The sequence below is a fragment of the Phyllostomus hastatus genome, unplaced genomic scaffold (genome assembly GCF_019186645.2).
Source record: "Phyllostomus hastatus isolate PE091 unplaced genomic scaffold, TTU_PhHast_1.1 phas_contig_210, whole genome shotgun sequence".
NCBI classification, from domain to species: domain Eukaryota; kingdom Metazoa; phylum Chordata; class Mammalia; order Chiroptera; family Phyllostomidae; genus Phyllostomus; species Phyllostomus hastatus.
The window spans coordinates 32,261,740-32,288,229 of NW_025333737.1; the positions used below are offsets into that span (position 1 = coordinate 32,261,740).

The following is a 26,490-nucleotide window of genomic DNA, read 5'->3' on the forward strand; positions in this document are numbered from 1 at the left end:
TCTGTTGAAGAGTTACATTAACAGCCAAAAGCCATCACCGCCACTGCAGCCCGGGACCCACGACAGGCGTCCCTCGGAAGAGGGTTTCCCGACACCACCCAGCTATACAAACGGGCATAGCTCTATTATTCCCCGGGAGGTTCCAAAGGATTCTAGGAGTTGGAGGGGCCCAAGGGGCAAAAATAAAATGTCGGCACCAGGTGGGCAGCAGACACGTTTACGATCATAAAGCAGTTGCCGCACGATCTTTCAAATCTTTCCACCACTTCCCTCGCTCATCTCATCCAGCTAAAACCGCATTCCGGCTCCTCCGATGCTCCGCCCCTTTGCCGCCCTACTAGCCAATCCTGGGGCCGGTGCTTGTGGGCCCGGGCCAATCCTGAACCCGTTTACTCTAAGCGGGAAAGGCTCAAAAGCTGCGAGAGAACGAGGGCGGCTAACCGCCCCGTCCCGGCCCTGTCTCTGGGGGGTGGAGGGTAACAGGTTCTGGGGGCGGCTGCCCATTGGCTGGGGAGCGGGCCAATGAGGGGGTGTGAGGCGGGGGGCGGGTCTCACAGGAGGGGGCTAGCCGGGGCCGGCTGGTGCCGGGTCGCGAGCCGGGGTCGGCGATGTAACGGCCTCTCCCCCAGACCCTCCTCCCCGCTCCGATCCCCCCACCCACAGACCCGCTCCAGGCAGCGCCGGGGGCGGTGGTGGCGGCAGCAGCGGGTGCGGGCTGAGGGAGCCGGGCCTCGACGCCCCCCCTCGCCCCGGGGCCCCAGGAGCCGTGCCGAGTCCCGGAGGGGCTGGGGGGCCCATGGAGGTGAGAGGCGGACCCCGCGGGCGGCCCCCTCACCCCCCAGGCCTCGGGGAGGGACTCGAGGTGACCGGTGGGGACGGTCAGGGTCTGGGTGGCGGCCAGACGTGGAGGACGGCGGCGGTGAGGAGCGGCTGAGGGGCGGCCGCGGGGCGGGAGGGGCGGCCGGGGGCGCGGAGCCCCGACGGGATGGGACCGGCCGGGCCGGGCGGGGGCTGGCCGGGCGGGGGCTGGCGGCGCGGCTGACGGGACGGGTGGCCGGTGGCGGGAGGCGGCCGCCGCCGCCGCGGTCTTCGCGTCGGGCCGGGCCCGCGGACGGCGGGGCTGAGGGAATCCCGGGGGAAGCGCGAGCGCGGGGCCCCGCGTGCGTGTCCTCGGCGGGGCTTCGCCCTCAGGCGAGGCGGACGGCGGCGAGGGGCCGTCTGGGCTTCGCCCCGCGTGACGCCTGTGTCGCGTTTCCTGTCCCCTGCGTGCAGCCCAAGGTGGCGTTCCGCGGAGGTGCGAGCCGCTGCCTGAACCTGTGCGCCGCCGACGCGGGCGGCCGACTAACGGATGTGTTCAACGGCGTGATGCTGCCCGGCGCCGCGGCCTTCTACGACTGCTACAAACCGCAGGTGCTCCGCGGCGCCGCCGCCGGGGCGGGGGCGGGCCGGGCCGGGCGCCGGGCGGGGTCGCGCGGGGCCGCCTTCGGGGCGGACGGGACGGTCGCCACGGCGGCGCCGGCGCTGCGCTCTGGGAGCCGGTCGGGGACGCGGACGGGGCTCGGGCCAGAAGGAACGCCCGCGGGAGGGCGGTCGGTGGGGACGCCGTGCGGGTGTCATAGTTTATGGTCTCCCGTGGTTTTATGTAGTTGTAATCTGGGCATTGGACCTAAAATGCCCTGCCGTGTGCTCGAGCGCGAAGTGCTGGTGGGTTGGCAATAAAAGCGTTTGTAATTTTAAACGGGGGCGTTATTTGTGCCGGACCGCGCGCGCGCGCGCGCGTGTGTGTGTAACTGATTCTTGTTTTCATCTTGTCCTCAATGATGTTGGGAAATGTAAGAAAATCCACACTTAGTGGCCTCAAATATTTTTCTCGTTTAAACATGTAAGTCTGTCCAAACATACTTTTGAGAATTTAAAGGTGAAATTATTGTCTGGCTTGAACGATGCCTTACATTACGTGCTACCTTTTACCTCACCTAACATATTTAATTTTGTTAGTCATTAAATTAGTCTTAAGGTAATGTAAGTTATTTTCATTTAAGATTATTTAAGCAGGACATCAGTGTTGATATTGTTATGTTTCTGATATAATAATATCCTGAAGTAAATTATTTAATCCCCACCACAGCCTCATAAAATACTACGCTCACTGTGCTGACTGAGAGAGTGAGGCCCAAACGGAAGTTACGGAACAGGGAGCTTGATCTGTGCCCAAATGGCACAGCCCACGTGGGAGCCAGGTCTCCTCACTGCCGAGACCGGCGTTCCACCACTCTCTCTGGTGGTTCCGTCCCTGCTAAAATTTGGATTTATTTTCAGTTAGTTTTAAGTATGTCAAGGATATAAGTAGTCCGTTTGCAATTAACCTAGGTCTAATTAATATGCCAACCCCAACCATTTGCATATTTAATGTCTGTAAATGTTTTAAGTGAAAAGGATCCAGAAATTTAAAGTATAATTATGTCTGAATCCACCACATTACTTTAATTGCTTATTTTATCCTGGAATATAAAATTTAAATCAATCTTTTAAAAGGACCTAATTTTCTAATACTCAAAACTTAAAAATGTGAAGTAAAAATGAAAAATAAGTAAATAAAATAAATAATAGAAATGTGAAGTATACTTGAAAGTATATTCCCAAAATATATTTAGTTTCCAGTACCCTTTACCTTGTTTGATACTACATAATCTGAAAATGCTCCTTTTGTTTAAGCAATTGTTTTAAAAAGATGAACAATTGTTTATATCACTTTGGATACTTCACATCTAAAAGAGAGTTAAGGTAGGCCTATAATAAAAACTTCAGAACTAAAAGAATAAAATTATGAAGGTTCTAAAGACAAAAGTCTTTATAAAAGTTACTAACATCTGGAAAGGTAGTTTTTAGTGGTACTCTTAGCAAATATTCTTCTGTGCCTTAGTTTCCTCAGCTTCAGAAGAGTCGTCATGATGTAAATAAGATTATGTATAGATTTCAAATAGTCATCACAACCAGAATTTAAACAAATGGTTGTAAAATATTTGAGATTCTTGAAGATGGATGATTGAAAGGTATTGATTTTCAAAACTTTATCTTTTTATTTTTTTCTCCCCCCACCCCGTATTGTTTTAAAGATGTTATTTACTTATTTTCAGAGAAGGGAAGGAAGGGAGAAAGAGTGGAAGAGAAACTTGAATGTGTGGTTGTCTATCACATGCTCCCCACCAGGACCTGGCCCACAACACACGCATGTGCCCTGACTGGGAATCGAACTGGTGACCCTTGGGTTCACAGGCAGCACTCAGTCCACTGAGCCGCACCAGCCAGAGCTAATTTTCATATTTTATTGGTGTAGCATAAGCTCAGTATTGTATGTTTAAAATGTTTTACAATTATGTCTATGAATAAGAACAAAAATTGAGGAATACTTTGATTTAACTATGTCTTCTGTTGAGATTAAGAGAATAAAAGTAATTAGAAATTTTTTTAGCTAAGGTTATATTCCCTATTTGTAAGTACAGGGTGGAGCAAAAGTAGGTTTACAGCTGTTTGTATGGAAAGTAATACAATAATAAATTGTAATACTGCAAAAATAAACTGTGTTTAGTGTACTTACAACTGTAAACCTACTTTTGCTCCATGTTGTATACAAAAACATTTGTACAGTGTTCTATCTGGATACTTGTAGTCATTACATCTCAGGTTTTAGTAGTTCCTTATTTGAAGAGTTAAAAATTCTGAACCTACACTTTCAGACTTCTTTAAAGAAGCATTTTCTAGAATAAAACACATCTAAATGTTTAATCTTTAATATTTATTAAACTCATTCTAGTATTTCAAATTATTTTCACTGCTCCTCAATCCTTTTTTGCAAGGAGACAGGATTTTAAGTCATTAAAATCTTAAAATTCAAACTTTTTACCTTATTTAGTCAAAGTTCATTATAGAAATGTTCACCAGAAAAAGAAAATTAACTGGTATTTTTCTTCTAATTATAATAATACCTTTTTTTTAGATTTTATTTTTTAGAGTGAGGAGAAGGAAGGGAGGAGAGGGAAAGAAACACCTATATAACAGAGAAACCCTGATCTGACCAGGGACTGAACCTGCAATCCAGGCATGTGCCCTGACTGGGAATCAAACTGGCAACCTTGCACTTTGTGGAACGATGCCCAACCACCTAAGCCACACCAGTTAGGGCTAATTGTTGTAAAACCTTTAAAATTTCTGAAGAGACCATAATATTTTTATATCATCTCATTCTTGTATCTCTTGAAAGTAGAAACAAGACTGAAAATTAAAGATACTGTTTGAAAAAGCCCTAGAATAAGAGTAACAAGGCCTTCCATTGGGTTTTAGTTTTGTCACCTGTGGGCTCAGTAACTTGTGGCCTTAGTTTTCTCATTTTTAAAATAGAATACCCAGTCCTGACCCATGTGGCTTAGCTGGTTAGGCATTGACCTGCAAAGCAAAAGGTCACAGGTTCAATTCCTGGTTAGGGCACATGCCTGGGTTGCAGGTTTGGTCCCCATTTGGGGCACGTAGGTGAAGCAGCTGATTGATGTTTCTCTCTCACATTGATTTTTCTCTCCCTCTCTCCCTCCCTTCTCTCTCAAAATAAATAAAATCTTTTAAAAAATAAAATAGAATATCATGTCACAAGATTAAATACAATAACGTATTGAAATTTGTTTGAAACTACATAAATGTACATTCACTTTTTTTAAAAAATTAAGGGCATTAAGACTGAGTTTTGTAAATGTTTTATGAAAAATAACATTGCTAGTGTTCACATTACGTTCATCTGTTCAAAAAATGAAAACTGCAATAATGGTAGGTGTTTTTACTAGTTATAAGCAATAACTACTCCCAGGGGTTAGGTTAGATCTGCCAAATGCTTCTTTTTGTAAGAAAAAAAAATTATTGGAATACAGCCACATCCATTTGTTTATATATCATCTATCTATGGTTTCTATAGGGACCCTAATGGTCAGCAAACCCTAGTATTTATTATCTGACCTTTTACAGAAAAAATATGCTAATCCCTAGAGTAAGGTAAGCTTAAATGGCTGTCTATATTTGATTTTGTCTCCCAAATGTTATGCATGTTATTTCCTCCCATTTCTTATGACCCCACTAATATTCTATAATAAATGTAGTTTTGATGTGTCTGATCCACGAGCATTTCTTTAAAATTGCAGAGTGAAGACAATGTTGACCTAAGGCAGACCTATACTCCACTTTCTTCATCAACAGAATATGCAAGTTCTGTAGATTCTTCACTTTTCTATGCACCATGGTCTACCTATGGAGATGATGTTAAGCAGCCTTCTAATTCTCAGATTAATGTAAAGAACAGGTAAATTAATAAATTATATTTCTCAAGCTAAATGAAGTGTTAAGTTTGATTACACGGTAACCCAGTCGTATTAATTAGCTTTTTGTTCCTTATGTCAGCATTTTAATTCTGTTTTTAATTTTTGTTATGGCATAATTTTATGTTTACAGTGCTTTTAGGAAACCCTAAATTGGGCATATGTATAATTATATATAATTTTTAGCTTATTACTGTTTTTTATTCATTAGAGACACCTTTAATGAGTAAATCTTAAGTTCCTGTTATGAAAGATATATATGAGTTACAACTTTTAGATCTCTTTCTTCATTCAATTCTAAATTTCCAGTAATTTTTTCCTTCACCAAGTACACAATAAACATGATTTATAAGATACTTTTAATTCTTTTTCTGTGTAATTCTACAAGTAAGGGACTACTCTATACCAGATCCTCTCCTAGTGGAGATATTAGCATTAACATGGCAAATACTATCCCTGCCTTTATACATTTTACAATACTAATGATGATGACAACTGCCAGGCACTGCAAGTATAGTGAGGCTGAAAAGAGGTAAGATATTATGGAAGCCTATTGCAAAGAAAAGCCTAGGGAGTGACATCTACCTTTATTTTAATTATATGTAAGGGAGCATTTGATAGAAGTTGATACATCTTTAGTTTAAGCAGAAAATAATTATTTAAAAAATCTTATTAAAAATTGTTAAAATTTGTGGTAAATTCTCTATAAAATAGTGATTTTATTAGATTATGTAATATATAATTCTATTAAAAATTTAAAAAATATTTTTTAACTTGTAGCTGTTCATTGAAAAAAATAAGGTTTTCCAGGTCCTGGCCAGATAGCTCAGTTGGTTAGAGCATCGTCCCCATACCCCAAGGTTGTGAATTTTATCCCCTGTCAGGGCACATATAAGAATCAACCAAAGAATGCATAATTAAATAGGAAACAAATCAGTGTTTCTCTCTCTCTCTCTCTCTCTCTCTCTCTCTCTCTCTCTCTCTCTCTCTCTCTCTCCCCCCTCTCTAAAATCAATAAATTTTTTTAAAAGACTTTATAAAAATGTATAAAGAAAAGCAGAAGTCCACCTTAAACCTGCTTTCCCACCTCCCAATAACAACTACTAACAGTTTGGTATATATAACATAACATATATACTAATATTATATAAAAACTTTATACTGAGTATTTATGAAATAACATGATGTAGTGGAAAAAGACCATTTGTTTAGCAAGTAAAATTTTGGCAAATCATATATCCTTGCAAAATACAAGTTTCTTTTTTCTAAAGATTTATTTATTTTCAGAGAGAGGGAAAGGGAGGGAGAAGAGAGGAAGAGAAACATGTGTGGGAGAAGTATCAGTTGGTTGCCTCTCACATGTTCCCAACTGGGGACCTGGCCCACAACCCAGGCATGTGCCCTGACTAGGAATTGAACCAGCAGCCTTTTGGTTTGCAGGCCAGTGCTCAATCCACTGAGCCACACAAGCCAGGCACAAGTTTCTCAATATCTCAAATGATCAATCATTTAGCAGTTTAATATCTCAACTTGCCCATCCTATGTTATGAAGATCAATGAAATGTTTGAATGTTATGCAAATGTAAGGTACTTTTTATTTCTAAAATGTCCTAACACTATTAAAAGTTAAAAACAACATATGAGAAAACAAGAAGTTATAATTTAAAACATGTTAGTTCTAGGAACAAATTACCCAAACTCCATAGGAGGTAGAAAGACACAAATTTTTCATCTCCTTATCATTTTTACATTTTGTATTATTTAGACAGTGTTAGTCACCAGGTTGAATATCAGGTACATGGAAATCCAGTCACCTTTTTGGCAAGGATTTAGAGAGCCCCTAGGTCTATTACATTTAAGGGGCAACTGCAGTATTGCTGGGGTATCTAGGATGATCACATCACATTTTACTTTATAATCCAACAGTTAGTATAAAGAGACACAAAAATAGAACAACAGGTTCATATTTTCAAATCACAAATCAAAAGTCTGAGCAAGTGTTGATGGAAGGATGTAAAATGGGACTGGACTTCCTTTCAGGAGCAGCCACAGTACCAAGCATCATAGGTCAGAGATTTATATTTTGGTCACCTATAATAAATAGCATGTGTTTTGGAGAAATAAAAGGTAAGCATACATTGTGAACTAGACGTAGGACTTGAAATGAAGGAAAAATGTTTACGTAGCGTAGACAATAAGCTAAAGTGAAAATTATTGAGTTCCTGTTCCCTTTTTATTTGAAATTATGGTGTATATTTAATCCAAATATTTTGTAGAAAACAATGGTAGGATAAGTCTGGAAATAGAAATCAATATGTTGTCTTTCAGTGTGAGTAAAATAATTTACATGTGATATTCATTTATTTTTAGGATTCAGACAGAAAGAAATGACTATGGCAGTGAAACAGACTTATATGGACTTGTATCTAACATTTTGGAAGAACAAGATAAGTCCCAGTCATATTTTGCTGATGGGTTAGTATATCATATAAGTTTCATAGTATATAGTAAGCTTTTAAATTCACATACAGAATGGGGTAAAAGTAGGTTTATAGTTATGAGTACATGAAGTTTATTCTTGTTATTATTTATTATTGTATTATTTTCCAAACAAACAGCTGTAACCCTACTTTTGCCTCACCCTGTATACTAAGTTATCCTATTCATTAACTTTTATTTTTTCTTAATAGAGGATCATCTGACAGTAGACATCTTAATTCAAATACTTGTTTTTAGGAGCCTAGATTTTGTTGAGGTCTATGCATATAGTTGAAAGTTTCACTCTAAGATTTATTTTTTTAAAAAGATTTTATTTATTTATTTTTAGAGAGTGAGGAAGGAAGGAAGAAAGGGAGAGAAACATCAATGTGTGGCTGCCTCTTGCATGCCCCTCACTGGGGACCTGGCCTACAACCACCCAGGCATTTGCCCCAACTGGGAATCAAACCGACAAACCCCTCGCTGAATCCACTGAGCCACACCAGCCAAGCTCTAGGGTTTAATTTGCTATTAAGAACTTTCAATTGGAAAATTATTCTTTCATAATTTAGAGCTATTTCCTTTGAGTTCATGAGCTAAAATTTGGCGTAAAGAATATAAATTCCAAGGAGGTTTTATACATATATCCCAAAGAATAAAACTGTAACCTCTGCTATGCAGAAATCCATGTGGATTTTATTCATTTGGTAAAAAACCATTTAAATATACATTAATTGTTTTATTTGTGTGTGAAATCCATATTACCCAAATGTTCTATTTCATAAATAGGGAAGTATGCAGCACACATGTAACCAATGAAAAATATTTTAATTTCAGTAATAGTTTCAGCAAGACATCTTTTTCATTGAAAAAATTGTGGTCAATATCACTTGTATTATGTAGTAACTAATTAAAGGAAAAACTGACTTTGTTTTCTGCTTACTATAGATAAAATATTTATGTAAGACCATGCAGTCATCAGCCTCAGACCTTATTATTTAATGCCTTTTGGGAAAGTATAGTGAAGATATATTAAGATTAAAATACATATTTTTATAGCATATAGCACATTTCAAGCAATAGAGAATTTTTTTAATGTAATGGTAGCTTATAAGGCAAAGTTGGAAAGGATTAGAAAATGGTGAGGTGGGGCAAGATAAATGTTTTTGAAAACTTTTCCTACCTTCCCCACTGAGAATATAAAGTCTTAAAACCTAAATTGTAATTAAATATATTTACTTGTTCTAGGACCTGCTCCTCCAATTTAAAGTCAGTTTGGCCAGTGAACACAAGATTTGCAGATCACCATGACCTGTTAACAGAAACCAAAAGGCCAGTAGATACAGCCATCTCTCAGCAAGCTTTTTATAGTGGTGAATCTGTGTCAGCAGTGGAAAAGCAATACCTGCATAATAGTAATTTCACGCCACAACAAAAAATAGATGAACTTTATCATGGATTTACTGGTTTAGACCTTGAAGACCAATGGATGTACTCCTCTCGAAATGATCATTCTAATTGTTACAATGTTCAGACAAATGATACAGCTAAAACAACATTCCAAGAATATCCATTTATCAAAAACTGTTTTACACCACAAGCTGGCCTGTCTGACATCATGAAAGAATCGGGACTTGATACTTACCCTTATGGAAGAGAGAAAATGTGTGTTAAAAGTCTTGAAGCACCATTACAGCAAAAAAGGGCAGAGATATTTCTTTCCCAGTTTAATAGATACAATGAAAATGCAGATTATTGTAGATACCCAGAATATGCTCATTCTAATAAGGCTAAGCTTAATAAGTGTTCAAATTTTAGTGTCCAAGATGGTAAAAAATTAGCCAGTGGCACACCTGAACCACCAACTGTAGAAGCAGACACCTACACAAAGTTATTTCAGGTTAAACCAGCAAATCAGAAAAAAATGGAAGAGAAAATACCTGACCAGCAGAATTTCACATTTCCAAAAACTACACCACATCTGACAGAAAAACAGTTTGTGAAGGAAGCAGCATTCACTGCTGATTTTGGCTTAAAATCAGAATATGGACTAAAACCTCATACAGTTTGTCCAGCTAATAATGATTTTGCTAACGTCACAGAAAAGCAACAGTTTGCTAAAGTTGACCCCTCAAATTCCGAATATTTTAAAACAGTGAATTTATTATCAAACTCAGCAACATCTTCAGGAGGTATCAACTTAAATAGGCCAAATTGGATGAATGTCCACACAAAAAATAACACTTCTATTCCTTATCGAAATCAAGGTAACTTGATGAAATTAAGTCATTTAAGTGCAGCTTCAAAAGGTTCTAACCATTCTTCAGATTTCCCCCAACTATCATCCACAAATTTAACTCCAAATGGCAATTTGTTTCAGAAGTATTGCCAAGAGAACCCTTCAGCATTTTCTAGTTTTGATTTCAATTATAATGGTGCAGAAAGAATTCAATCTGTCAATCACATGGAAGGACTGACAAAGACTGTGGAAGAAAATCTCTTTGAATTTGTTACCGATAAAAAAATAAAGCAGCCAAACGGATTTTGTGATAACTATTCAGCTCAGCAGTATGGGATCATTGAGAATGTAAACAAACATAATTTTCAAGCTAAGCCCCAGAGTGGACATTATGATCCTGAGGAGGTTCCAAAGCATTTAGATGGCTTACCTCAAAATACATACCAAGATCTTTTGGAGGCACAGAGTCATTTTAATAGCCACAGACAGGGAAGTGGAGACAACAATATTAATAGTCGTGCAAATCGCACACAGGCGTCATGCTTTTCTAATTATATGATGGGAGATTTAAGGCATAATCAGAGTTTTCAACAACTTGGTTCAAATGGGTTTCCCCTAAGATCTACCCACCCATTTGGCCATTCAGTTGTTCCACTGTTGGATTCTTATGATTTGTTTTCTTATGATGACTTAAGCCATTTATACCCTTATTTTAATGATATGATGTATGGTGATAATTCCTTTTCTGGTTTTGTGCCAACTTTTGGATTTCAAAGACCAATTAAAACTCGTAGTGGACCAGCCAGTGAACTTCATATTCGTCTAGAAGAGTGCTATGAACAATGGAGAGCATTAGAAAAGGAGAGAAAAAAGGTAACACAAAGCTATCCATTTAAGAGTGACTTAGTATATCCCCTCTGCCTATCCTCATTTTGTTCACCTTAGTGTATTTTGAGTACCTGCCTTATTTCAAAGTTAATTCTTCTCTAATGGACAGTATTTGTTAAGTCCATGACTATAAGGAGTTAATTAGTTGACTTAAAGACTATAAAAGCTTGGGGTTTGGTGGGTAGGGATGGGTGGATGGGCCAGGATGGGAGTGAAAGAACTGTACTTGAACAATTAAAATTTTTAAAAAATTAAACTTGGGGTTAAAAAATTGTACTTATGTAAAGTTTATTTTGCCAGTGAAGTAGACTTTTCTCTTAACAGGTTAAAAGTTAATTTCTTTGACTTTTTAAAGTATTAAACTATGGAGTGCTCAGGTATTTTATTTGCATTAAGTATGAGAGAAAAACACTATGGTTTGTATTTGCTGCCTTTTGATACCAAAACAATTATTATTTAAAGGAGTAATTTTTAATTTATTGCTTAGGCCTAAGAGAAATATTACAGTTGAATCATATTTAGAAAAATATGATTATATAATTATATTTTTTACAGACTGAATTGGCCCTTGCCAAAAATTACCCAGGAAAAAAAGTGTCCAGTACTAACAATACTCCAATTCCAAGGCTGACTTCCAACCCATCTAGAGTTGATCGCTTAATTGTGGATGAACTTCGAGAACAAGCCAGAGTAAGCTGTAAAAAATTCCAATAGTGGACTTTTAAATTGCCCAATAGATTTTTTTTATCTTTACCTGAGGACATTATTATTTTTTTTCATTGCTTTTAAAGAGGAAAGGAGGGAGGGAGGGAGGGAGGGAGAGAGAGAGAAAACATATGGTAACACCCTGACCAGGGACTGAAGCAGCAGCTTTTCAGTTTACTGAACGAAGTTCCAACCACCTGAGCCGCACTGGCCAGTGCTAAATTTTTAAAACATTTCAGCAAGTTAGAATTCTAAAGGATTTTTAAGTCGCATTTATGTATAACACTCTGAAGTATATTCTTTTCCATGTTTGGTCCTAGAGCTATGATTAATATTTGGGAAAGAGAAAGTGGCCCCATTCAATTACCTTAAAAATAGGTTTAGTAATTTAATAGGTTCCTGTTCAAACCCAAATTGGCTTTGGAGCTAATCCTCAATAGAATAAATTTTTTTCAAAGCAAAAACCATTTTGAGTATTATTTATAGGGAAAGTCCCATTTCCTAGTCACAGACTTTGTTTTCTAGCTTGACGAGCAAGTTGTGCTTGCATTATATAGGATAGTAAATTAATAGGGAATTATAAATATTTCATTTTCTTAACACTGCACTGTTAAGTTATTCAACAAAAAGTATATACAGCAGTATATTAAATATTGATAAACTGAAGTATGTAGGTAAGCATAATTTTATGAAATAGCCATGTTTTGGGAAAGTAGTATATCACTGCAAATAAAATGTATAGATCCCTGACTGGTGTAGCTCAGTGGTTGAGTGCTGGCTTGTGAATACAGGGGTCTCCAATCTGATTCCCATTCTGGGGTGCATGCCTGGGTTGCAGGCCAGGTCCCCATTGGAAGGCGATCACACATTAAAGGAAAAAAAAGTGTACAGAATACTGATATTAAGTCTTTTTGTAATTTAATAAATGATTATTCCTATTATCTCTCTTGTAATTTCAGGATTTTCTAATCAGCTTTAATAGAGTATGGTACATTTTTTTCTTTTTTGACCTTCCTCTCTTAAAAAGTTAGAATTTTCCAAGTAAAATTTGATGAGGATTCTTGAGAAAAAGCATGCAGTGAAATAGGTTGCTTCTATGATTGAATAAAAGCCATTTTAGGAATTAGACAAATCAACATAAGAGTCTATTTTATTGAATATCATCAGTTCCATACTTTTACCATGTTGTTTTTAAAATACAGATATGAATTATTTCAGGGGAAAAGATTTATTTTACCTAGCTTTCAGCCTTGGTCAGTTGAGATTCTTTTATCAAATTTGTACAATGGAATTTATCAATGGTGTAGTCAGATACAGACATGGATTACAGCTAGATGTTGTTAATAAAAACTTCAGGTTTTTATTATGTTTTCTTAAAACTATTCCAAGTTAAAATTCCTTTTTCTCAGTTATACACTTCTCAGCAATAAATCAAAGGATTGCAAACTGAGTATTAAGAAATACACTTTACCAGCTTTGGAATGTGTCACATTAAATTATAAGGTCATTTTTATAGCTGTCATAATAATTTTATCTATATTTAGCAACATTAGATCAATAATACACAAAGGGCAAAAATATTTTCACATGTACTCTTTTCTAGTTTGCTACTTTATACAATTCTGAAAAGAACTCTTTTAAAAAGTCTATTAAGCCCTGGCTGGTGTGGCTCAGTGGATTGAGCACTGGTCTGTGAACTGAAAGGTTGCCAGTTCAATCTCCAGTCAGGGGCACATGCCTGGGTTGTGGGGTTTGTAAGAGTCAAATGATTGATGTATTTCTCACACACTAATCTTTTTCTCCCTCCCTTCCCGTGTCTCTAAAAATAAATAAAATCTTTTTTTTTAAAGTTTATTAAAAAATCACCAGTGCAGCCCTGGCCACATGGCTGAGTTGGTTGGAGTGTCATCTCATACACCAAAGATTAACGGTTAGATCCTGGTCAGGGCACATACCTAGGGTGCAGGTTCCATCCCCAGTTGGGGCACGAGTGGGAGGCAACCGATCACGACAATTTTCTCTCCCCCAACCCGTTTGTCTCTCTCTAAAATCAATAAGCATATCCTTGGTTGTTTCTCACTCACATCCATGTTTCTCTCTCCCCTTCTCTCTCCCTTAAATAAATGGAATTTATTTATTTAAAAATATATTTACTCTTACATGTTTAAACTTCAGTCACATTCAAAGTACTCTCCATTTGATGCAATACCCCTATCAACGTTTTTTCCACTGCTCCAACCAGTTTTTGAACTTGTCAATTTTGATGACTTTTAGTGCTTCTGCTTTTTGTTTCACCTCTTCCACATTGGCAAAACGTTTCCTTTCAAGATTGGGTGAATAGGGAGGGTGGGACAACGGGGGTCATCCCATTTTTTGGTCAGAAACTGCTGAACACTCAACGTGGTGTGGGCAGGTGCACTGGTAAATCACCCCTCATAAAATGGGCAAACACGTTGAGTCTTCAAATAAATTCTCTGAAACAGAATGCAGTCTCTCACAATTCCAGCTGGTACACTGATACAGATGGGTTCCTAGAGCACTAACCTAACCAGGAAAGCCTGTGCTACAAGGGGCCTGCCCTCCCAAAGATAATTGTGTTTTTTTCCTTTCTGGGACCACCCCCCCTTCTACCTGGTAGCTCAGTTGGTTAGAGAGAGCATCATCCCAATATGCCAAGGTTGCAGATTCAATCTGTCAGGGCACCTACAAGAAGCAACCAGTGAATGCATGAATAAGTGAAAACAACAAAACTGATATTTCTCTATTGCTACTTTCTCAAAAAAAAAAAAAAAAGGTACAATAGACTGACTTTCTATTTGCCCCCAACATGGTGTCAGGACACAATAAGCATTCAATTATTTGACTATTATTGCTTTCTACTTCACTGAAGATTTGTTTTTACGTAAATTGATGACAGGCAATGTGGTTACAAGCCTTATCAAATTTTAAAATCTTTCCCTCAGGTTGTAACTTTACTAGGCAAAATGGAACGCCTTCGAAGCTCTCCCCTTCATGCCAATATCTCTACCGCTCTTGATAGACACTTGGAATCCATTCACATTGTACAGTCACGCAGAAAGGATGAAATTGTTAATGCTTCAAATCGGCAAAAGCAAGGAGTTCCTAGATGCCAGGATGACAGAGGTACAAATATTAATGTGTATTCTTTTTTTAAATTTAATTTTTAGAGGGGAAGGGAAGAAGAAAGAGGGATAGCAACATCAATGTAAGAAACATCGATAGGCTGCCTTCCATACTGGCTGCCTTCCCTGTGCACCCCCATCTGGGGACCAAACCCGCAAATCAGGCATGTGCCCTGACCAGGAATTGAACTGGTGGCCCCTCATTTGCAGAATGACACCCAACCAACCGAGCCACACAGGTCAGGTCTGCATATCCTTTTCATAAGGCAGTGAGTTAGTTTGAATGTTAATAAAATCAGATTCTAAAATTAAAAGGTTGGATTTCTAAGATTTACACTTTATCTAGAGAATAAATTGGTAAATGATGCCCACATAATCTACTCCAAAAGTACCTTGCTCTGTTTAATTACAATTCTATCAAAGTCTGTGTTCTACCCAAAGCGTAGACATACGGGTCAGAAATATAGTGTCAGTACTGTACTTTTAAATGTTAAGAACTTTGATTAGCTCAGTCAATACCTGTCCTAAAAATGTTTGATCATTTAGCAGCACAGCACTGGGCTCTAAGAGTTAAGGAAAATTTTAACCGTGTTTAATGTCAACTGACTATTTCCTTTACAGATGTTTTTGCCCTTGCTTCAGCAATTAAAGAGATGTGCGTGGCTACTCGGAAGGCTCGCACTACTCTGTGGTGTGCACTGCAGATGACCTTGCCAAAAACAGCCAACACAGCTGGCCAAACAGATGTGGAAAAAGCTTTACAAGATATAGTCAACTATGAAGATAAAGTCCGAGAAAGCATAAATAGTAGCAATCCAATGAATCAGAGAGGTGATGCAAACAAACATTAAGAAAATGCCAGCAGAAAGAAAAAGCTGATAAGTCAATGTATCAAGACATGCTCAACAATTTTAATGAACTTGTCAAACTTGAAAATTCCAATGCATTTTCTTTCAGATTTAGAGTTAATACCTTAATGAAGTCTAACTTCTATTTAAAAATCTATTTAGAATGAATCAGATATAGTTTAAAGTGAACTCAGTTTAAGTTGCCTACTCTAGGAGTTGAGTAGTCAAAGATGAGTTTAAGTAAATTAAATATTTCCTAACAGCCAAGTATTGCTTAAACCCATTCTGCAGTGCAGGTAAATGCAAATGTGAAATTCTTCTAGAAGATGTTTCACTTAGGTCTGCCTTAGTAAGTATAATTCCAAATAATGAATCCAAATGACTGTGACCCAATTATGGCTACAGTCTAGTAACCAAGACAAGTTTTGATTGTGATATAAAAGTGTTTTCCTCACAAAACTGGATAATACCTAGGAAACAAAGGAAAACAAGAATGAACCCAATATTCATGTAAAATTTTAATATTTAAAACACTACCATATTTATAATTTGAAATCTTAGTGCCTAAGTTTGAGGAGGGAAATGCATCTGATTCTCCTAAATTAGTGATAAAAGTACCAGTATAAAAAACCATGCAAGTTACTGAATATAAAACCTGTTCAAATCATTTGTGTATATCCTTAAAATTTAATTATACTATCAATTATTAAATACTTCCAATTTTAAAGTATTTAAATTGAATTGAAACAAAACATTTCCTTTATCTGGATCTTTTAGATTTGATGCACAGTAACTAAAATAATGACTATTGTCTTAATACCCTTAGTTGGCTGCCTTTTATGAGGGTATCACGAAGTTTTAAAATGTATTTTTTAAGGTTAATCTTTAGTTTAGTTTGCAATTGGTTAGTGTATATTTTGTGTAGTTGTGTTCATTAGTTAGCTTCTGTATTTTTTTTAAAAAAGTGCTCTTGAAAGCTTGGCTTTTTCTGTTTCTCATCACTTAATATCTTTGTATGGAACCCAAGTAATTTATTCATTAATATGAAATGTTGATATTATGTGACTCAGATCTTGGGTTTTTACATTTCTAGCATGAGTTAAACTATGATATAATGTACTTATGAAATTTAATTGAACTATTCTTGACTATAAACACTGATGTTTTAAATGTTGGTGTTTTTCCTAGTTTTAGAAATCCTGGTATAAAAAAAGAGTGTAATCACACCACATAAATTTTCTTTAGATGATGTGCGGAAGAAACTGATTGAGAATTCAGGAGTAACTGTGGGGAGAAACATTTTGATCACTGATATGCCTTAGAACTACCAAATGAATTACATTGAAGGTAGTCAAATAAAATTGATCACCCCACTAGTCACTGCATAGAAAGTGGTTAAGTTTGACATAAGACATGTTGGATGTTATAAAAAACAAATATTGTACTAATTTAGTCTCTCAAAGCAAAATAAATTATTTTGTTGAAAATATCTGGTTTTGTTTTTTACATTTGTCAGAAAACCAATCAAATTTCATTTAACTGATAAAAACTGGTGCTAAGTTTTAAATTTCATTACTATTAATACATAATAATGTTGGTAGATAAACCAGTGCCATTCAGGTATCTTTGGATATAAACTTCCTACTTCAAAAATGAAATTTTGCTCTGCCTTTATGCTAATCCAGGCAAGCTAGGGTAAAAATTCTGGGGAAGCTTTTACATGACAGTGGTCAGAAATGAAACATTAGTCCATTAACAAAAACCAAACACAAAAATTCTTTGAAATTTTGTGTGTCACCCTGTAGATAATTCTCCAATTAGTTGGTTGCCCCTTTCTATGGAGTGTGCTCTAATGGATGGTTCTTATGTATTGCACTTCTCAATTACAACCTATGGAAACAATATAAACTTACCACACAAGACTTACAGTGAAACTGAAAAACTAATGCTCCCGTCATTTCTAATCCAAAATAATTTGGTCTACTCAATTTTTAATTAAAAAGCATTTTATATAAAGGGGGTTGAAAACTACCTTGAATTATGTCAGTGTTCTTCCCATTTCAATAATCTGTTACTGTAAATTTTAGGTTGAGAATTAATGTTATGTCTGAAATCCCAAATCTGCCTTAAAGTGTCAATCATACCACACATGATACAGTTGTTCAAAATTTTCCCTTTGCAATACTGCACATTTTAGACATAAAGGATTTAGTAGCACTCAAGTTAAGTGAATAACCTTACTCAAAGCCAAATTAGCTGGTTCTTTTTTTCTGTTTAAACATTAATTCAAGTGTATACTTAACATACATAATAGAGTCCCAGGAGAAAAAATTGACTGTTAGAGCAGATTAAAACAAGTAGCCTTGAGGGGGTCCATCGTTATAACCCAACTCTGCTTCAGAGACTCAAATCAAGGTGAGAATAAACCAAAAATCCAAAATAAAGATTTTACTAAAAGACTCATATGGTATGTGTAGACAGACTGTTGCTACAGCCACATAAAGCTCTAAGACTCCAATGGTACTTCAATGGACTTCAAAGCCAATTTACTGAATTTCCAAAAAACAAGGTAATCTTTCTAATACCCAACCTCACAGAAAGGAAAACTGAGGCAGACAATTTATGGATTTCAGGGAGAAGTTCTACTGGTAGAAGAGATTATTAGGGCTAAGCAAAACAAAGCATCAAGTAAAATTCAACACATTGCTAAGTGACTATCCACACCAAATCCATTTCCATGGGTAGCTGGAAGGAATCAAAATAACCAGAAGACACTGATTTAAATAAAGTTTATTTCTTAAAAAGGTGGTTTTTAAAATTTTGCCAATGCCACAGTTATAGGAGTGTACAGAGGTAACACGTTTTATCCTTAACCATGCTGCTTTTTACCTTCTGCACAAAGGTTAAAACTTTTGTTCATCTCCACGGTATAAAAGAGATCAGCAACCTTTCTCTTCAGAGGGCCAGGTACTAAATATTTTAGGCTTTATGAGCCACATAAGGTCTCTGGTCACGATCTTTAACAATCCATTAAAAACGTAAAAGCCATTGTTCACTTGTACCGTACAAAAACGGACTGGGCCAAATTTGTCTTGCAGGCAGTAATTTGCTGACCGCTGGTATAAAATATCTACTTTGTCTTGTCAGAGGAATTGCTCTCTTCGGGCTTCTTGACAGTCTGCTGCCTGAAGAAGAGAAAGGCCTTATTTAAAAACTGAATGTAGCTTGTAACAAAGGTAGAAATGGAGAGTTCCTGCTCACTTTGGACTCTCCCAAGCCAATTTCCCATTCACTCATTCAATGAATTTGTTGAGCACCTACTATGTACACTCTTAAATACCTTTGTGTGAGCAGAGATTTCCAGTGTTTCTTCCTTAGAAGGTGGTTCCTCCACTTTCTCTAAACCTGTAATTATCAGGTCTTCATACTCAAACGTTTTCGGGCAAACCAGGATTAAAATCTGTACTAGCAATCAAGAGGAATCTAACAATGATATCCTTGCACACAATACTGATACGTCCTTCTTAAAATCACAACCTAGATGAGGAAAAATGTAACTATCTCTACTTTAAAAAGATACTTCCTTTCCTCCCATAGGCTGAACACTTCTTTAAAAAAAGTTCTCAAATCTAGAATATCCCTCAAATAATTCCTTCTCTTTTTCCTAGTTTGCTGCCATGTAACATATCTGGATCCGGGCAGGGCTCCTCATTAGCTTTCTGTTTGAGTCTGAAAACAATACATTTAGAGGTGAATAGTACTTCCGGAGCAATTTATACTCCCACATCTCATCTCAGGGAAGGAGTGGTCAGTCATGAGTCCGTTCCTTCAGAATACTCCAGCTGTTTCTCCAAGGTGAGGGCAGACTTGAAAGCGGCCAAAAGCAGCGCAGGACTTCGGCACTAAAATATAAACGTCGCCCCCATTCCAGGTCTTTGGTACAGGTATCCACGACAATCCGATTAGCCACACGACAGAGACATGGCACATTTTGTGATCAGCAGTGTTTGTGATTTTCCTTGTAACCACGTAAACAAAAGGGGAAACCCCTGGGGAAACCCCTGCGCAGAGTTCTCTCATTTCTCTTAAACACACGCGTGCACCACCAGCTCTCCCTCCGACCGTCAGTTCACGAGGAGAAAGCGAGGAGTTGATTCAGGTTACCGCTTTCGCTCCCCTCTTTGTGTCCTTTTCTTTTCCTTTTCCTTGCGCTCCTGCTTGGCTAGTTTGTCCCTCTCCCTCTGCAGCTTGTCCTGTTCCTTCTTCCTTTGGGACTCATCCCGAAGCAAGTCCCGCTCCAGTTTGCGGGCATTGAGGACGTCTTCCACGTTGGTGTTTCGGAACAGAACTACAAGGAGTTAAGGAGTTAGGGTCGGGCTAAGTCGCACAGGGCCAGCTATCACTCGCTCTCTCCATTCTCGCTGTCCATTCTCTACAGGCTGAGTATCTATTCCTAATTTTAAAAAGAAAAGAATCCTTACGTTTATCTTTGGTCTAACGGGAAACCCTAAAACTACCATTACACGTTAATGTGTAATGGTAGAATAAATCTCGGAATAAAAATCTCATTCACACTTATCTAATCAGTTAATGAAAATAAAATTTCATTCTAGAATAAGTGTTTCTATCATTCAATGCCAGAATATTGTTGGAGTATCTACCCTAGTTTTAGTGAACAGAGTATTCATATAAGTGGCAAAATTTTTAGGTGCTTGGCACTGTTTAAAATGCTTGAAAGAGTAAAATCAGTTGTTTAATCTTACTATATCAATTCGTTTTCCTAGACCACTAAAGCTTTAGTGAAACCATGTTCTAGTAACAACAAACTCTGAATTTATCAAATAGTAAATTTAGACAGAAAATACCAGCCAAAAACTTTACCCCCCCATTTCTTATGACTTTGAAAACATAACCTGTTCCTACCCCACGAGCTCCTCTCCACCCTTAAAGCACAGCTTTCTGCTGCTTTCAAATGTCCTCCTGAAATAAGCCCCTCCCCCAGATAAGCTACCATATTTCTCACCTTTATGAAGGGGGACTTCTAAATCCACTTTTTCTGGGAAGCTTCTCCTAAGTGATTCTGTTGGTAGGGGCTTTCCTCAGCACCTATGTTTCAATCTGTCCACGCAGGGGTGGGCAAATGCAGGTTTACAGTTGTAATACAAATAATACAATAATACAAGGATAAGCTGTTTTGTATACGCACAACTGTAAACCTACTTTTGCCCACCCCTGCATTGTCAGCCTCAAAGTACTCTGTTCTCTTTCAAACAAATTGTAAGGTCTGGGAGGACAAAGAACAAAGCTTCAGTGCTATTGCAACTGCTTCCACGGTGCTGGGAACCCCGGAGCTGCACCCAGAGAGCACGGATTTTTATTTTCCCTTCGAAACCCCTCCTCTAAGCTAACCCCTTTACAGTACATGTTAACGTGTCTTCTCTGGGGAAAGCTCTGGCGCGGCTGACCACTTAGGGCTGTCCTCGACACGGGGCTCGCAGTGCTGGCCGGACAGGAGTCCGCGAGGTAAAAGGAGCCCAGGGCAATGACAGCAACACGAAAACTGATCCTCGAGAGGATTCTGCGGGGAAGGACAGGGGGATGGACACAGAGAAGGATACGTTTGTCAGAACCAATGTTCATTGTGGTGGCACCTGAGTCACCCTTCTCCTCCGCTTCGGTAAGCGATGTTAAGGAAAGCCGGATGGAAACCCAAGCTGGCGCATCCAAACCCAACAGCGGAGAACGGTCAATAGACGGGCGGGTAGGAGAGGCACAGTGAACAGGAGGACGCTGTCAGGGGTGCGGCGGCGCACCCAGGGGAGTCATCCTCAGCAGTCTCAACTCGGGGAAGAGTGTTCGGAGCTTCCGTGAGATCCTCGCCCCTTGGGGGCTACAACGAACCTGAAGCTGGTCCCGGGGAACTGCCACGTTACCTGGAAGCCGGGGGGTGGTGAGAGGACCTCGAAAACAGCGGTTCGAGAAGGGAGGGTCCCGGAACGCCCGGGGCACTTGTCAGACACGCACAGGCCCGGGCCTCATGCCGGATGCACGGAACCAGGACTCCGGGAGCCGGAGCCCAGCAGTCTGTGCTCTAGCAAGTCCCCCCGAGAACGACTGCTGAAAACACTCTTTTCTAGCCCAAGAAATGAGATTTCCTGATGGGAACCATAGCTCTGCCAACCCCGGCAAGAAAAACCATGAGGAAAACCTACAAGAGAAGTTGGTCCGAAAGAGCCCAAGCATGCTTTTCTGAACTCCTCCGACAGCTGACATCTCTGATGTGATGCCCAGTCCGCCCAAGGGGGCGCCGTCAACTGAGCGTTTCCCAAACCAATGTCACAGTCGCAAGGACCCAACCTGCTCCCACCGGCAACATTTTCTGTCTACCCAGGCCCCACTCAAGTGCCAGATTTATCCTGGTGTTATTTGGGGGTTCAGTCTCACTTTTAATTATGTGGTCCATGGAATATTTTTTTAAATATATTTAAAACGAAATATATATAAAGCAGACTCAAACGAAATGGCTCCAAATTTGGGAATCCTTCACCCGAACATATCCAGGTTCTAATCCCGGTTTTGCCACTGGTTATATGAATGTTTCTAATCACCGATTCATCTCGTAGTGCCTCAACTTCCTTGTAAACTGGGACAGGATACAGAGATGCATGACACGCGACACGGTGCTGCACTGAAAGGTAAAGAACCTCAGCTGCGCCTTATTTTCTAAAAACGCAACGTACATGGTCTATTATTGAGGCACTGTTTGTTTCACACGGAAGTTTTCGGGAACATTCTTGATCACGTGTTGAAAATGTAAGTCCAGCACCAACTACTCCAACAGCATTCCTCACACCCCCAGAGCACTGCCATTTTAGAGGACATTAAGCTACAGGGCGGAGGGAGTGGCTACTTCCCCAAGCTCGCCGTAAACCAGCCAATGCCTCTGGCTTGAGCCCCCGGAAACGGAGCGGAGGCTCTGAAAAGGATATTCCTCTTCATCTGTCACGTCGGCATACTGGGCCAGGAGGGCAGCTTTTCTCTGCTTCTCCTCTTCCGACACCAACCTGGGCTTCACCACAATCTGCGCCTGTTTCTCAATGAGGGTGGCAATGGCCTGCACTTCGTCTGGGCGGCGGTGGAAGGGGAGAGAGGGACAGCAAGGCTGTATGTGAGGAAAAGCAAGCGCACGGGACCACTCGCCCACCCCGGCAGCGTTCGGAGCAGAGGCCACAGCACCCGCAGGCTCCTCGGAGCCCTGGGCTCCAGAGGAGGTGCCGGCGGCAAAGGCAAGAGCGTGCCACGCGGGCCGGGCTCTAGGCCTCGTATCCGTCTTCACTCAGAGCAGCCCTGCTTTTACTTGTTTTACGCACTGAAGTTCCGCTGCTTTCAGAAAGAGAGGTGGAAAAGCACTGCATTAGAACTGCAGAAAATTAAGCCTCCGAACATGCAACTTTCTCCCCTTTCAACCCAGAAACCTAAGAAGGACTCTAGAATCCACTTACACTGGTCCCTTTAGTGTTGATAATTATACCAAGTGAAATTCTTAGATTATTTTTTTTAAAGATTTTATTTATTGCCCTGGCTGGAGTAGCTCAGTGGATTGAGCTCGGGCTGCGAACCAAAGTGTCGCAGGTTCAATTCCCAGTCAGGGCACATGCCTGGGTTGCAGGCCACAGCCCCCCACAACTGCACATTGATGCTTCTCTCTTTCTCCCTCCCTTCCCTCTCTAAAAATAAATAAATAAAATCTAAAAATAATAGAAAGGGGAAGGGGAGGAGAAAGACAGGGAGAGGAACATCAATGTGTGGTTGCCTCTCAATAACCCCCCACCGGGGACTTGGCCCGCAACCCAGGCACGTGCCCTGACCGGGAATGGAACTGGCAACTCTTTGGTTCATGGGCCAGCGCTCAATGCACTGAGCCACACCAGCCAGGGCAAAATTCTTAGATTATTTTAAAATAAAACCAGCTATTTAGTTCTCCATTCTCAAAGAAAAAGGCAATAGTGTCAAGTAGTGGTTCTCATGCCTGGCTACATATTAGAATCATCTGGGGTAGGGTTTTTTTTTCTTTTTCAATTTTTGTCGAGGATATGTTTATTGACTTTAAAGAGAGAGGAAAGGACAGAAAGAGAGAGAAAAACATTGATCAGCCACCTCCTGAATGCACCCTGACCAGGGATCGAACCCGCAACCTTTTCCTATATGGGATGATGTTCCAACCAACCGAGTCACCTGGATCTCACCAATACCTGGGCCTCCACCCCAAAGATGTTTATATAACTGGCCCATGATCTGGCCCAGGTACTAGCATTGTTAAAAGCAAATCAAATGATGCTAAAATAGACTCTATTTTAAGTCTGGCTTTAGTGAGTTGAGTTTTCTGCATCCTAATGGTGAGTATATTCACTTACTTCTCTTTCCTTTTAAAGGGTGAAGGGTTTAGCTGACCAAAGCAAAAAACCAATCATAATTTGTGTTATGAAATGAGAGTATAAAAAAAGCAGAAGGTGAGAAAGGACAGTTAACCCTAAACCTGCAATACAAGTCTACAAAGGGCAGTGGAAAGTGGACGAAAAAGAAAAAAGCAAAACCCACAATGGAGATAACTGTGGTCAGCTGAAGTGAAAGAGTCAAAAGGAAAAGGGAAATCAACATTGAGTTAAAAAGTTAAAGCTGCTGGGTGTCTGCCAGCTTAAATCGTTTTAGGGAAAATGAACATTCGACAACGAAAACAAAAAACTCCCCGACAGCTACACAGGAAAGGTTACTGGAAAAGGCAACGGAGGTTCGACGTCAGAACTCCAACTGTACCTTCTCGTTTCACTTTGGTGACCACATTCTGAGTTTCTGACCATCGTTCCACAATCTCCTTGCAGATGTTAAGAAGGGAATCTTCTTCCTGGTTGGGAAAGTAGACCAATTACTTCCTTTCCTGGAGAACCCTGAACGTGCACAAAGCCTATGCGGCGGGCGCAGGCAGCGATGAGAAGAAACCACAAGGAGGGTTGGGAGCCACGGGACAGAGCGTATGTTTCTCTTCTGAGGCTCTGGACACTGAAGTAATCCTGTGTGTGAGCCCCAGGACCCACACCTGCTAGGTCAAGGGCACCTACTCCATCCTGCCAAGATCCAGGGGAAAGGGTTCCCGCCACCTCAGAGCCATTTTCCTCATTTTTTTGGAGCAAAAACCTGTTGCCAAAGTCAAAAACCCTTCTCCTCTGGGAAATCTTGGCCAATACACTCGACTCAGTCCATCTACTAAGGTTTATCACTTTCATGCCAAGAGACTGTTAACAGTCTAACTCGAATTCGTGCCTGTGTTTAGCAAGACATAGGGTTCCAAATGACAACACCATGAAGAAAACAGGTCAAGGAGTTGGTACCACTGGGGACCTAAGGTACTTCAACTTCTTTTTCAGAGTCTTTAGAAACTTCCCAGCTGAAAACAAAAACTAACTTAAATTTCTGGCCCCCTACTCTTTATATCCTACAATGTCAGGGTCCAAGGGAAAAAAAATTGTTCCACTGGGTTGTTTCCACTGAACTTACGAGCTGCATCACAAGCTGTGGTAAGGCTTTCCCAAATATAGGTCAATCTCACCAGAGCCTGCTGTGGGGACCCTTGCCAGGAGGTCCTGCGACAGCTGCACTAGTGTTACATTTCAACCATGTGCCCAATGGATAAACTACCCTTCCACCACGTAACTATTAGTGGAAATGAGGGCAGCAAAAAGGAGCAGGAAAAGGGGACAATTTGGTGACTTACTACTTAAACAAAGATTAAAGTACACGTTTCTGAATTCTCAAATCTGGCTCTAGGAGGCTAAGTGCTAAGTTTATCTTCCTCCTTAAAAACTCTGATCTCTTATTTCTACTCCTACTCGACCCCCCTACACACACACACACACACACACACACACACACACACAAACAATGATTACTCCATTTCTAAATACTTATAAAGGAAAAAGCACAGTATCAGGTTCAGTTCTGCCCAGGCATGTAAAGACCTGTAGGGCGAACTTACCCATTTTGGACTTCTACCTCCAAAATAGGAACGGACAGGCTTTTGTCATGGGACAGTCTGGGCACTGCCTCCTAAAGGACACAAACATCCCAGAGCACTTGATTCCCGCCCCCCCCGAACACTGTCAACGGATGGGAATGAAACTGGTCGTTTGACCTTTATGATAAAATTCTCATTTAGACATTTCAGCGCCATCCACAGGCATCCGCGAGAGCCTCTTCCCCAAGAATAAGCGAAAGCCAGTCCTCTCCATGCAACCTACGAACCTTTCTGGTTCCCCTTCCCCACGGCCCAGAACTCAGATCATTCCTCTCCCAGCTGATACCACTAATCCTCCGGGACGCTGAGAAGGGGAACGGGGGTACAAAGCGTTGACAGGAACTGGCAAGAGGCTAAAGAAATGAGTTCGGGCTTCTCACCAGGAAAGCAGAGAGAATACCCTGCAGAGCGTCCAGTTTCTCTTCTTCCTCCTCCTCCTGCAGAACACCCAAAATGTAGGCACCATAAACAGCTCGGTCCACTCCCAGCGCCTCCAACCGTCCATCTAGCCACGAGCCAAAGCCGCTGCCCTCGCCATCGCCTTCGCCGGAGGAAGGTGCATCCACTTCACTGGGCGCCGCCATCTTGGGGTCAGGGTCCTGCCAGCCCCTAGGGCGCCTACCGCAGTGCCTGACGGGCCGCGCCGCGGACCCACTGCGCAAGCTCAGAGAGGAAACTCACGCCCCGGCGCGGCGGACGTAGAACCCCGAAGACCTACGGGACTTTACAGGTGTTTTATAACTGCTGAGTTGAGCGCATCTTG

At 40.5% G+C, this 26,490-nt stretch overlaps 2 protein-coding genes across 2 annotated transcripts; one reads left to right on the forward strand and one right to left on the reverse strand.

The window, feature by feature from the left end:
• The first annotated feature begins 796 nt into the window (after window positions 1-796).
• Window positions 797-15,661, forward strand: MEIOC (meiosis specific with coiled-coil domain). Its single transcript, XM_045837567.1, has 8 exons — window positions 797-862; window positions 1,273-1,410; window positions 5,184-5,341; window positions 7,728-7,832; window positions 9,084-10,947; window positions 11,518-11,652; window positions 14,631-14,811; window positions 15,432-15,661. The coding sequence occupies exons 1-8, from the start codon at window positions 797-799 to the stop codon at window positions 15,659-15,661; spliced, it is 2,877 nt and encodes a 958-aa protein (XP_045693523.1).
• Window positions 15,662-18,430: 2,769 nt separating this feature from the next.
• On the reverse strand, window positions 18,431-26,406 carry CCDC43 (coiled-coil domain containing 43). Its single transcript, XM_045837477.1, has 5 exons — window positions 26,108-26,406; window positions 24,473-24,560; window positions 22,648-22,783; window positions 21,277-21,335; window positions 18,431-20,006 (listed from the first exon to the last, which is right to left on the reverse strand). The coding sequence occupies exons 1-5, from the start codon at window positions 26,309-26,311 to the stop codon at window positions 19,819-19,821; spliced, it is 675 nt and encodes a 224-aa protein (XP_045693433.1). The 5' UTR covers window positions 26,312-26,406; the 3' UTR covers window positions 18,431-19,818.
• Between the last annotated feature and the right edge of the window lie 84 nt (window positions 26,407-26,490).